The sequence below is a fragment of the Plectropomus leopardus genome, chromosome 19, assembly GCF_026936395.1.
Source record: "Plectropomus leopardus strain MGB_pleo_1.0 chromosome 19, ASM2693639v1, whole genome shotgun sequence".
Classification (NCBI taxonomy): Eukaryota; Metazoa; Chordata; class Actinopteri; order Perciformes; family Serranidae; genus Plectropomus; species Plectropomus leopardus.
The window spans coordinates 23,562,756-23,576,122 of NC_142194.1; the positions used below are offsets into that span (position 1 = coordinate 23,562,756).

At 35.6% G+C, this 13,367-nt stretch overlaps 2 protein-coding genes across 2 annotated transcripts; both read left to right on the forward strand.

Moving 5' to 3' along the window:
- The first annotated feature begins 2,583 nt into the window (after window positions 1-2,583).
- On the forward strand, window positions 2,584-6,701 carry LOC148186367 (uncharacterized). The gene is made up of 4 exons (XM_088070387.1): window positions 2,584-3,966; window positions 5,452-5,614; window positions 6,291-6,372; window positions 6,534-6,701. The coding sequence occupies exons 1-4, from the start codon at window positions 3,897-3,899 to the stop codon at window positions 6,579-6,581; spliced, it is 363 nt and encodes a 120-aa protein (XP_087926513.1). The 5' UTR covers window positions 2,584-3,896; the 3' UTR covers window positions 6,582-6,701.
- Window positions 6,702-7,953: 1,252 nt separating this feature from the next.
- Window positions 7,954-9,791, forward strand: LOC148186368 (uncharacterized). Its single transcript, XM_088070086.1, has 4 exons — window positions 7,954-8,156; window positions 8,333-8,507; window positions 9,176-9,260; window positions 9,586-9,791. Exons 1-4 carry the CDS (start codon window positions 8,087-8,089, stop codon window positions 9,610-9,612), a joined length of 357 nt encoding a protein of 118 aa, XP_087926212.1. The 5' UTR covers window positions 7,954-8,086; the 3' UTR covers window positions 9,613-9,791.
- The last annotated feature ends 3,576 nt before the right edge of the window (window positions 9,792-13,367 follow it).

The following is a 13,367-nucleotide window of genomic DNA, read 5'->3' on the forward strand; positions in this document are numbered from 1 at the left end:
TAATGATGAGATGCCTGGTTTGACCTCTGTTAGGTTAAATAGAGGACGATAACATGATATTGATTATATTATCATCAAGATAAGAAGAAAAAAAAACAAAACACCACAAAACAAACAAACAACAACACACCCCAACCTATCCTTTTACTGAGAAAATGTGTAATAGGAGAATTGGGTTTGGGAATGTTTATTTTGTTTATCCAAAATGAGCAAAACAGCAAATGAATATATTTTGAATATATATGACATGCCTCTCTCTTTTAGGACCACCCTCTCCCCGCTCATAAATGATATAATGAACAGTCCCTTATTAATATTGGTTATTTACTTTAAACATGAGTTCTTAAGTGTGGTTTTTTAAACAGGGATGGTTATTTGTCTTTATTTACAATTTCTTTGCTCACATATCACATCATGTTATAACTGAAAACAGTGTCTCCTTTTACATATACATTCTTTAGAAACCGTTTTAGGGAGGAAACTTTGACAAATTCATCAGTTAACCACTAAAAAGTGTTCCTCTTTCTTTGGAAAGGTGTGTCTTCCATCATATTGTCCTTATTTAAACCAATGCAAGTCACTGTTCACTTCACTGCTGAGTGTTGGCACAGTGACTGGCTCTTCATTACTCGCTATAACCAGAGGTTTACTGTGCAGACGACACTGCCAATCTCGGAGCCAGGATGCACTTCTCTGCAAGCTGTGGGCTTTTTTTTGTGTGTGCAACCGTGCTGCTTTTCCTTCCTGCACAAGGTGAGTGTAAATTTGAATATAAGTGAGGATTTATGGGTTTAAAAACTGACTTGACTTGATGCTGTATAAAGTCACAAACTGAATTCAAAACAACCCCCTGTGATAAATATAGCTGATGGAAGACTTTTTAATGACCCAATTTCTAATACTGTCTATGTTCTATATACTCTTTATTTTAGGGCAACTTCAATGCGCCATGCCTCAACCCTCCATCATTCCTAACTGGTTTGGTAAAGTAAACATTTATTTTGACTGCTGTACAAAAGTGTCAAAGGCCCGCATTTCAGAAGCTGTCAAGGCCTGCTATGAACAGAAGGAACACTCAGTCAACAACTGTACAATACATGCATACATGTAAGTAAAAGTATTCGATGAGACACAAGCTTCAGCTTCTAGCTCTGTTTGTGTTTTGGTGTGTAAGATGATATCTTGAAATGATATCACTTGAAAATGCACATAGTTGTCCTTTAGGACATTTATATTTATATTATTTATACACATTATTTATACATAACCTATAGGACAATTAAAAAAAAAAAAATACATGTTAACATGAGCAACTCTGTCTCAAATCCAAAAACTAGAGTACTTAAACTTAATAGTTATGTCATACGGTCTAAAATCTGGAGCTGCTTCATAAATGATGAATGGTGAAAAAGGTTTTAGATTAGTGGTAACACACTGGTCCAGCCACTGTGTCCAGGTTTCTCCTAAGTAATTTGTTCAGGGTCTGCACAAAACAGAAATCACTACATATTCAATTTTATTTGACAAAATGTGTAAAACATGTAGGCTTAAAACAAAATGCACAAAACATATTCAAACCATAAAGTGCAATTAGTTTAAACGAGGGGCATTTCTAGGATGTGAGGAAATTGGGGGCTTAGTTTGGACCTCTGTATTAAAAACAAACAAAAAAAAGTCAAAATTTTTAATGTGAATTTTATTTTTCTTTTAACATATTTGGCAACTTTTTTTCCTTAAGACATTTTTAGCTATTTTTTGCCTTTTAAAAATCTTGGTAATTCAAAGAAATCATGAAATCATTTTTTTAGCAATCTATTTCAGTATTCAGCTTTTTTCGATGATGCAGTTCATCCTCCAGTTCTGCCAGTTTTATGTTGTAGCTTAAAGGCTTTTCAACAGTTTAATAAATGCATTTGAATTACATTTTTAGCAGTTCTTTTGGATTAATTCAGCTGCAAACATTCACATGCATTTTCAACAGGAAATGCATTTTCATAAAAGTCTCAGCATGAAAGCAAACAAATGTGTTTTTTCCAAAACGTCTTAAAAAACTACTGTTCTTTCTGTGCTACTGTAGCTGTTTTAATGGATGGCTAAGGCCACACTGGGTAGGTATGAAAAAAATGTTTTTTTCTGTCTGACGTTGGCTTTTCAATGATATAGTTTCAAGACTGAAAGTGACCATTGCCACTGTGTGGACCCAAGTGCCAGCTGGCTCCAAGAAAGACTCAATAAGTTAGAAGAAGTAAGTCTGAAGACCATGCCCTTACTTTGAAATTTACAGCTGAAAGAAATGTATCAAGGAAATTCCATCTGTACAGATTTCTATTTCTTGATTTTTTCTTTTTTCTTCCCGCCGACTCTTTTCTACTATTGACAATGTTAATTCGATAAACACTTTCTAAGGTAAGGGTATAAGAGTACATACCCAAACAGGAACTTTGAACTTCTGCAGCCCATCACGGGTTTGGAGATTCAAATGCAGAATAAATGTAGGATGTTTAAATTCCTACAATATGGAATCTTTCAACCTGAAATAAACTGTTTCTTTTCACAGAAAGGAATATTTTGCAAAATCATGTGAAAGGCCCTCAACAGCTGAAAAGAAGATGATGCACCGTGACCCTCTACGCAGATATCTAACTATTTCTGTTTTATTTAGATGCAATGCTTCATTTCTGCTGTTTTTAAATAAATTAAATGATATTAGGATTGCTTTTACAAGAATCTTTATCATCTTCTAAACAAATAAAGATTATTTGGAAAAATGTTGTCTCTGTGTCATTGGTATAGGTTTCCCTTTTAGTACAAACAGCATCAAAAATCCCTCTGAAAGATTTTAAAATCAATGTCAATGTTTAACACCCAATAATGCCAGAAGAGCTACTCTTTCTCTCTCATTCACTGTCAAATCTGACAATTTGATCTTACTTAAAATAATCTTGGAAAGTGATTGTCTTGAAAAAGGACAGTTAATAAAACACATGTTTACCTCATATCTTAGTGTTAAGTTCACTAGAAATGTAGCTGTATTTACTTGACTTTATGAAGTTGTTACAACACACAATAAGTGAAATTACCTTGCTCTCTCTAAGGATTAGCAACTTCAATAAACCAACTTAGTTTAAATTAACTTGATCATGACAAAGAGGTTTTTACAAGTGATGATGTCTAGAAATCTGTGAGTTCTGTTTAGTTAAAATGTTTAAGAAAATACATATATGACTGACTAGTTTGCAACCAGCAGAATACAGATATAAACAGTAAACCTGAACTCTATACAACTTCACAAAATTAAGTAAATATTTGTTTGTGAAAACATTTTTAGTGGAGTTTTTAAAAAAATTATTTTTAAATACCAGTAAGCAATGTGACAGTCATTATTACATTGAAATTACAAAGAGGTCAAATGATTATTGCGTGAATTACTGATCCATCAGGAATTTGCGTTCCTTTTTGTCCCACCTGATTTTTACGTGTCACTCCGTGACCCTCTGATCTACACATTTGTGGTTTTACTCGCCGTCTGTATGTGTGTGTGCTATTTTGTAGAGCTGGCTGAGTGTGATTCAACTCCTGACAATAAAGTTCATAATTTGAACTGCAGAAAACATTTTTGTCTGTGTGAGTCAATAGTGTTGCACCTTTATTCACTACAGTGTCAACTTTTATCTTTTTCGGGAGGAGCGTTGGGAATCCGGTCACAAGGATGTCTCGTCTTTCTTGCGGCTGAGTAATGAGGGGTGTGTGTCTCGTCATATTCGCAGCATATATAAGGGGGATTTTTCCTTTGAAATTCAGAGTTTTGTCGTTCCTCCTCTGGCAGTTAGTGCTCAGAATCAGACGCCATCACTGAATCTTTACTGCGTGAAGACACTGTAAATCTTGGACCCAGGATGCATTTCTCCAGTAGCTGTGGCCTGACCGTTATGTGTGTAGCCATGCTGCTTTTCAGTCCTGCGGAAGGTGAGCATGGCTTTGAATACTAGTGAAGACTTGCCTCTGAACTAAGGGTGATATGGCACAATATACTGTGTAAAAGGGATAGTTCAGATTTTTTTAAAGTGGGATTGTATGAAGTACTTATCTATAGTCTGTATATTACATATAGTAAATATCAGTCTGCACACCTTCAGTTTGGAGAAGCAGGCTTGAGTCCTACATGGAGGCAAATCTACAGCTGTGAATGGGGTCAGAAACAAAATGCATTTTAGCCACCAAAAAACAACAACAACAAAAAAAGAACAATATCAGTTTGCCATATTGAGTATTTAGACTGTTTCACCTTTCTGACAAACAGCATGTTTCAACGGGGAAACCAAAGCCACCAGACTCACACAGACAAAAACAGCAATTTCAGCTTGCTGAGCACAACAGTTGCTGATCAGTAAATACGTTTGTGTTATTGTGTGACTTTAACTTGGATCAACATCAGTTTTGTTGTGCTGCGTTCAAATGGCTTTAATGAACATTTAAACCTCTGAGACTTTATTTCTTTTGAAAACATGGAAAAAAGGCAATGAGCAACTTGGCATAAAACGGCCAGTAAATTGAAAAAAAATAAAGGAATACATAAATTATTAGTAAAAGGTGACAAGAAAATGACTTGAAAATTAGTTGTGGGGAGATTATTAGATATTATCAGAAAGGGGGAAAATGTCCAGAAAACTATGTTTAGAATTCTTATAATTATATATTTAAACTTACGTTACAGAAAAAGTTTTTTTTTTTTTATTCTAGCACTTTCTTAAGGTCATTTTCTTGTTTCTTTTTGTTTTAAACCTCTTTTTTTGTTGTTATTGGTTATTTTCAGGTAGTTTTCTTGTAACTGTTTTACAAACGTCTTGCTCAATTTTGTGCCATTTCATATGTAGTTTCTCATTGCCCATGCTTTTGAAAGACTTCAAGCAAATTTGCTCAGGTTATAAAGAGTTAAACACTGACGTCGCACAATGACACCAACAAACTAATTCTTTGAGGAAGCGTCAGACCAGCAGCTCCTGTTTTCAGAAATGATAAGTCACTGCTTTTCTGGAGATGAAGAGAGTGAGAAAACCACTTATTTTTCTCAGTGGAAATTACTGTCTGACGTTAAAGTAACGCAATGCAATTACTTTCAATATTGCGTGCATTTAAACTAATGTTTTTTGTTCTGGGTTTTTTTTTTTGTGGAACTTTTATTTTGGTGGCTAATATCCGTTTTGTTGCTGACCCCTCCTCACCAGTAAAGTCGCACTCTAGCCTGCTTCTCCAATCTGGGGCGCACCGATGAATCTATTGTATCTAATACACTGCCTATGGAAAAGTACCACACACAACCCCATTAAAAAATCAGAACTATTCCTTTAAGGCACAGCTTGATTTCAACCCAAACTGGTGGTAAGCTAACTGTAGCTGATTAGAGCTTTCATCATTCCAGCTCTATCACTGTCTTTGTGTTTTGCATTCTAGGACTTCAGTGTGCTGATCCTCCGGCCTCATTCCCAAACCTATTTTTACAAGGCAAGCAATTAAACTGCTGCCAGAACATCTCACAGGCCCAACCTAAGGAAACTATCAAGGCCTGTTATGAACAGGTGGAGGGCTCGACTACATGTAAAATACATGCATACCTGTAAGTAAAAGTATTTGATCACACACAAACATTGCTCTCTGCCTACGTGTGTTGTGGTGTGTATATATTATATAAGCTAATCACAAGCAGACGAATGTGAGGGAGAACGTGGGCATCTGAACATCTGTATTATTTAGTTACCTATTACATCACTTTGCATTTATTTTGGGCCATGAGTCTAGAAACTACATTTATCTAATATCGAATATATAAACACCATTTTGAGGTTTTATGTGGAGTTACTGTATGTCCTGCAACAATATTACAGTAGCTGTTTTCATGGTCAAGGAAATGGGTCGTGGGTGTATTATTAAAGGGCTGCAAGTTTCACATAAATTTGTCAAGTCTGGGAAAAAATAAATAAATAAAAATACAAATATATATATATATATACATATATATGTATATATAAGTGCTGTTTCTGTTTATTCTTGCAATATGCTATATATGTATATATTTGTGTTCTAAGCCAACGCGTTGTTGACATTTTGTGAAATAAAACTGAATATGTGAATATGTTGTTATTTATCAAACGTGTGGACCTTGAACTGAGGACTGAAGAGATATCTGGACCCCGAGACTGGACAACATGGCAACCACTAGCTTAGGACACTGGTTAGGTATAAAAACACTTTTTTGGGTTTCTTATCTGTCTTTTTTTTTTTTAACCCTGCAGTTTGGTCACTGAGGAAAACCATTGCTTTTGCGTGGACCCAGAGGCCAGCTGGCTCAAACAAACAATCGACGACTTAGCGCAAGTTAGTCTGAAACTCATGCTCTTACTTTAAAATTTACAGCTAAAAGACATGTATCAAGGAAATATTGAGTCTGTGGTGATTTATGTGTCTTTATATCTTCCCTGCATCCTAGTAATATTAATTCATTAATATGGAAACTTTCCAACTGTTTCTCTCAACAGAATGGAATAGATTGCCCACCGATGGTGGACCCTAGACGTTCAACATGAAGATGATGCACCGTGGCCTTCTGTGCAGATATCTTTACACTTATTTCTGTTTCATTTTCTATTAACTTAGATGAAATGTTTTACTTTCTCTGCTTTTAAAATACATTAAAATTACTACTTTGTCAGACTCTTTACTATCTCCTTAACTAATAAAGATCATTTTGAAAATGTTTTGTTCTACATGGTTTATTAACAGCATATATTAGTGTACACTGTCCTAAAAATCTCTCTGGAAGATTTACAATTAAGAAAAGGTGTAATAAAGTCCAGAATAGGTTGACATTTTGAAAGGAGACTATTTCTTATTTCTAAAGTGGGGGGGCTTGGTGTGACATGTAAAAATGAATAAAAAAATAAATAAATAAAGCGCTGCGGAGAGACTTGTGTTCAAAGCTGCATGCATGACCCCCTCCGAACATAAATACAACATTTAAAAAAACTGATGTTTGAAAGTTAGAAGTGAAGCTACATTTTAAATGACACATAGAATAATGTGTAGTGATTTTGATAAAATATCACTATTTTAAGAATATAATCGAATTTGGTTCTGTTTTGTGTGTGTGTGTGTGTGTGTGTGTGTGTGTGTGTGTGTGTGTGTGTGTGTGTGTGTGTGTGCGTGTGTGTGCGTGCATGTTGCTCACAGCCATTGTGCTTGATGTGTTCATGGACCGTCAGAAATTTGAAAATCCGGTTGTAATTTCTGTGATAAATAATATAATAATAATTTTGGTGATTTTTCAAAAACAGCAGTAAAAACAAAAACAAAATGCAGCTATTTAAAGTTGTATGTCCCTCTCCTATGCCAAAATAAAAAATAAAAAAACAAAGTCCCTCCCCTGATTCTTCATTAATTAAGGAATTATGTTTGTGTAATTATTGGTATATTAAGAAATATACTGTATGTAAGTATTGGTGTACAACTAGGTATGTGTGTATGTTTTTTTTATTACTATTATTTCTCTTTATTTTTTAATTTTCTTTTTATTACGCTTCTTTATAATTACTTGCTTATTAATATTTAAATAAAGTGTTGTTATGTGTGATTGGAAAACAGGGTTTGTGAATGTTTGTTCAATTTATCCAAAATGAGCACAAAAAAAAACCGCTAATTAACATGATTTGAAGAAAACATATATTTGAAATGCCTCTCTCTTTTTGCACCACCCTCTCCTCTCTCATAAATTATGAACAGTCCCTTATAAATAGTGGTACTTTGGTTTAAACATGAGGTATAAATTGTGGTTTTGAAACAGGAATGGTTATGTGTTACACACTTTTTTTCAAAACTGTTTTAGGGAGGAAACTTTGACAAATTCATCAGTTAACCACTAATAAGTGTTCCTCTTTCTTTTGAAAGGTGTGTCTTCCATCATATTGTCCTTATTTAAACCAATGCAAGTCACTGTTCACTTCACTGCTGAGTGTTGGCACAGTGACTGGCTCTTCATTACTCGCTATAACCAGAGGTTTACTGTGCAGACGACACTGCCAATCTCGGAGCCAGGATGCACTTTTCTGCAAGCTGTGGGCTTTTTTTTGTGTGTGTAACCGTGCTGCTTTTCCTTCCTGCACAAGGTGAGTGTAACTTTGAATATAAGTGAGGATTTATGGGTTTAAAAACTGACTTGACTTGATGCTGTATAAAGTCACAAACTGAATTCAAAAATACCCGTGATAAATATAGCTGATGGAAGACTTTTTAATGACCCAATTTCTAATACTGTCTATGTTCTATATACTCTTTATTTTAGGGCAACTTCAATGCGCCATGCCTCAACCCTCCATCATTCCTAACTGGTTTGGTGAAGTAAACATTTATTTTGACTGCTGTACAAAAGTGTCAAAGGCCCGCATTTCAGAAACTGTCAAGGCCTGCTATGAACAGAAGGAGAACTCAGCCCACAACTGTAAAATACATGCATACATGTAAGTAAAAGTATTCAATGAGACACAAGCTTCAGTTTCTAGCTCTGTTTGTGTCGTGGTGTGTAAGATGATATCTGGCACCAAGTTAAAGGACAACTATGTCCATTTTCAATATTTGTACACATTATTTATACAGTAGCCTATCGGACAATACAAAAAAATATATGTTAACATGAACAACTCTCTCTCAAATCCAAAAACTGGAGTACTTAAACTTAATAGTGTTGTCATAGGGTCAAAAATCTTGAGCTGGTTCATAGACGATGAATGGTGAAAGAGGTTTTAGATTAGTGGTAACAAACTGGTCCAGCCACTGTGTCCAGATTTCTCCTTAGTTATTAGTTTAAGGTCTGCACATAACAAAAATCACTACATATTCAATTTTATTTGACAAAATGTGAAAAACACGTGGGCTTAAAAAAGAATGAAATTTCTGAAATTTATTCCCATTTAAGACCCATATGTGCTTTAAAAGTAATCAGTAAAATCTTAAAATCAATTCTGAACAGACAGGGAGCCGGTGGAGGGAAGCAAGGATAGGAGTGATGTAATGTCGTCTGTTAAAACCAGTAAGAAGCCTAGCTGTTGTGTTCTGGAGGTGGGCGAGTGATCTTGTATGTATGAAAAAAACACTTTTGGTTTCTGACGTTGGCTTTTCAATCCTACAGCTTCAAAAATCAAAGTGACTATTGCTACTGTGTGGACCCAAGCGCCAGCTGGCTCCCAAAAAGACTCAAGCTGTTAAGAGACAGAGTAAGTCTGGAGAGCACGCTCTTACTTTGAAATTAACAGCTAAAAGAAACGTATCAAGGGAATTTTTATCTGTGCAGATTTCTTTTTGTTGATGTTTCCTTTTTCTTTTTGTTTGCTATTTATTGACGATGATGATGATTGATGATGTTAATTTAATAGTTCTCTTAAGCCCTAAGAGAACTAAGGCAAGGGCTTAAGGGAACATACCTCACAAATAGGAAATTAATTTATTATTGGTTTGGGGATTTTAGTGTTTTATCAATCAAATGCAGCATAAATGTAGGATATTTAAACAACTATAATACTGAACTGTTTCTCTTCACAGAAAGGAATAGTTTGCCAAATCATCTGAAAGGCTCTCAACAGCCAAGATGAAGACGGTGCACTGTGACTTTCAACTTAGATATCTATTTCTGCTTTATCGGGATTAAATGTTTTATTTCTGCTGTTTCAAATGCATTAAATGATATTAGTGATGCATTTGCAGTAATCTTTACCATCTTCTAAACTAATAAAGGTCATTTTGAAAAATATTGTCTCTGTGCCATTGGTGTATGTTACCCTATTAGTAAAAACAGCCCTAAAAATCTCTCTGGAAGATTTTAAAAATAAGAAAACCCTAGGATGGTTTGACATTTTGGCATTATGCATTGTGTTAATTTGGGGTTTTTAGGTTACAATATTGGTAATTCTGATCACACTTTATTAACCCTAAATAAAAAATTAAATTAAATTAAAAAAAATTAAATTATTTTAAGTTTTTCAGTAGTAAATATTGAATTCCAAGATAGAAATTCAAACCTCACTCAGACAGATTGGTTCAAAGTTAAATATTTTAGTACCATTAAAGCAGTATTTCAGTTTTAACATGAGGTATTAGTGGTGGTTAAAGGTGGCTGATTTTTTAACAGTGTTTCGTTACTTTTTGTCACTGTCAATTGCGGAAAACAGTGCATATTCCCATATATTTCAACCCTACAGGGAGGAATCCTATTTATTAAATCTCTGAGTAAGCACTCAATACGTTGTGAAGCTGCCTTCCTATTTCTCTGAAATGGCTGTGTGGAGGGTGTGGGTTTCCTTATATTGGCCTCAAAAACTTTTCTGTCTAACCCTTTGAAAGCCCAAACCCTTTCAAAAACATGGGGAACAGGCAATGCTCAACCTAACAAGAAATTACCCAGAATCTGCTAAAAGAAAAAAAGTAAAAAGTTAGAAAAACCTGAAATGTACCAATAAAAGAAAAATGGTGTGTATATATATATATATATATATATATATATATTTTTATATGTATATATATAACATCATTTTAAATATATTATGATAAAATTCATAAATTTATGTGTTTGAAAAAAATGTCCTGTTTTTAAAAAAATATATAATTAATTTTCTAATCATTTTCTCTACTTCTCTCTCTGTCTCTCTTTAAAAGATAAAGTATTTTCAGGTCATTTTCTCTGTACATTTGACCAGTTTCTTGCTTGTTGCCTTTTGTTCATGTTTTCGAAAGAAATTAAACCAACCTAAACAGGTTTTAAAGGCTTAAATACTTGCTTGCAAATGCTTGAAGAAAGTTGAGGTCAATCCACATTTCAAAGGGTTACCTATGCCGCTTGCATGAAGTCAATGTGTGACTGCCAATGACTTCCACAGCCTTTACAAGGCAAACTTATATGGTAGGGAGAATTTATTGAATTGTATCAGACAGATATTGGAAAACACGTTGAGACCCTCACATATGGTCACACCCTTGTTAGAGAATTGAGTGAAAGACTGAGATCGCAGATACAAGCAGCTGGAATGAGTTTCCTGTGTAAGGCGACTTTATTTCAATGGGGGGCGGTTATACAAAGCCACAAACTGACGCCTGATACTCGCTGCCGACGGGTGTGATACTATGGCAAACGAAAGTTGTGCAGGCCTCAACTTTATTCAGCGCTCCAATAAAACTGTGGTGCAACATTATTAGCTAAATTAGCTGACACCATACTAGCTTTCTGTACACTGTGGTGCACGCAGAGATACAATTTTGAGACAAATGTGATCATGATCGCAATCACAATCGTGTTGGACGTAAAATGTGTTAGAGATGCAGAAGGAAGTCAGAGCTGAGCTGCGGCTCCTTTGCATCAAAAGGGGACAGTTAAGGTGGTCCGGAGGTCTGATCAGGATGCCTCCTTGGCACTTCCTGTTAAAGGTTTTCAAGGCATGTCCAACTGGTGAGAGACCCAGAACATGCTGATGGGATTATATATCTTATCTGGCCTGGAAAGGCCTCAGGTTCCCCAGGAGGAGCTGGAAAATGTTGCTGAGGAGAGGGACGTCTGAAATACTTTGCTCAGCCTGCTGCCCTTGCAACCTGGTCCCAGATAAACTGATTATTTATTTATTAAGAATTTTTGGGTTTTTTTTTTCTTCCCTTTATTAGAGATAGGACAGCTCAAGCATAAACAGGGGAGAGAGAAGGGATGACATGCAGCAAAGTACCACAAGTCGGAGCTGAACCTGCAGCCGGGGCGGCGAGGACAGCGCCCTGTGTACATGTTGTATTAATAACGGAGAAAGCTTTTTATTAATTTTCATACTACGCTGCCCATTATGTGATATTCAAACAAAGGCCTTTGAGGCAAACTCAGAACAGATGCTGCTGCAGGATATTTGGTCCTCTGCAGTCTAGCAGAGCAGCTGCTAGTTAAAGGTTGTGGATATTTTGCAGTTCACACAGTGAAAAGAACACTTTCTCTTTCTTTGGAAGGATGCACATGAGGGAAATCAAACAACTTCATTTTTTAAGGAACTTTAAGAGAAGAAGATAAACAATTACTGAGAAAGGACCTTACATCATAATGTTGCGTTACAGCTGTTCCTCTCCTGATGCGGTTTAAAGTTTTTACATTTTACATCCTCTCATGTAACTCTTGGCAAGAAAGCAATTAAGCATATTTTTAAAAGCAATTAAACTCCAACTAAGTTTGAAAGGTAACTATCATTGCTATGCCAAAGTTTCTAGTGTCTCCTCTTTCTTGTTCACATTAATCTTGTTTGTTGGTTTAGGATCGGCTGTGTTTGGGGACAACTGACACACCACAACTACAGACAAAAAACTAAACCTTGTGCGAGTGTAGTTTTATTCACAGTATGCATGTTTTTAACAATGAGAAAATAGATTTCCCTTCTGTTCAAAGCAGGTGGTGACAAGTTCCCTGATGGTGGCAGTTAATGTGTCCACTCAGCCAGAGGGTCTCAGTCAGGGATACTCACCTTGCTTTGGTTGGGGGTCACTTTTGTAAAATGACAGGAGGTCAGGGGCCAGTCGCTGCAGCCACATGCATGTTTCTAGGATTTCTGGGAATGTCTAAGATTTTCAGACATTTTAAGGATTGTAGGATGTTTCTAGGATTTTAAGACATTTTCCAGATTCTAGGACACTTCTAGGATTTTAGGACATTTCTAGAATTCTTGGATGCTTGTAAGAATTTAGGACATTGCTAGGACTTGAGGACATTTCTTGAATTTTAGGACGTTTCTAGGATTTTAGGAGATTTCTTGAATTTTAGGATGTGTCTTGGATTTAAGACATTTTTAGGATTTTAGGGCATTTCTAGGATTTTAGGACATTTCTAAGATTTTTGGACATTTCTAGGATTTTGGGACATTTCTAGGATTTTGGGACATTTTTTGAATTTCAGGATGTTTCTCGGATTTTGGGATGTCTCTTGGATTTTAGGACATTTCTAAGGTTTTAGGACATTTCTTGGATTTTAGGATGTTTCTAAGATTTTAGGACATTAAAGGCTTTGCTCATACCTCTGTGGAGGGGTGCTGGGGACCCTCCACTGACACTTTTTTTGATAAACAGGTATTGTGTTGCTTTTTTTTTTTTTTACAATCCCCTGTGTGAATCACTTTTTAAAAAAAATATTGTGTATTAGAAAATGATTGGGAGGGCACCTGGCACCCATTGGGGGTGAGAGTATTACTGGTCTAGGTCCTGCTTGTAATAGGCTGTAACACGGAGTACACACTTCAATGCAATATTGGGATAATACGTAGTCGATATATTAAATGTAAATCAGCTGTACCAGCCAGGCTAATTTTCTTTTC

Bases quoted from the DNA above. Each gene is read 5' to 3' on its own strand.
- LOC148186367 (XM_088070387.1), top strand. From the start codon at position 3,897: ATGCATTTCTCCAGTAGCTGTGGCCTGACCGTTATGTGTGTAGCCATG. The intron at 5,615-6,290 runs GTAAGTAAAAGT...TTAACCCTGCAG, and splicing joins TGTAAAATACATGCATACCT to TTTGGTCACTGAGGAAAACC. The intron at 6,373-6,533 runs GTTAGTCTGAAA...TTCTCTCAACAG, and splicing joins CAATCGACGACTTAGCGCAA to AATGGAATAGATTGCCCACC.
- LOC148186368 (XM_088070086.1), top strand. From the start codon at position 8,087: ATGCACTTTTCTGCAAGCTGTGGGCTTTTTTTTGTGTGTGTAACCGTG. The intron at 8,157-8,332 runs GTGAGTGTAACT...TCTTTATTTTAG, and splicing joins GCTTTTCCTTCCTGCACAAG to GGCAACTTCAATGCGCCATG. The intron at 8,508-9,175 runs GTAAGTAAAAGT...TCAATCCTACAG, and splicing joins TGTAAAATACATGCATACAT to CTTCAAAAATCAAAGTGACT.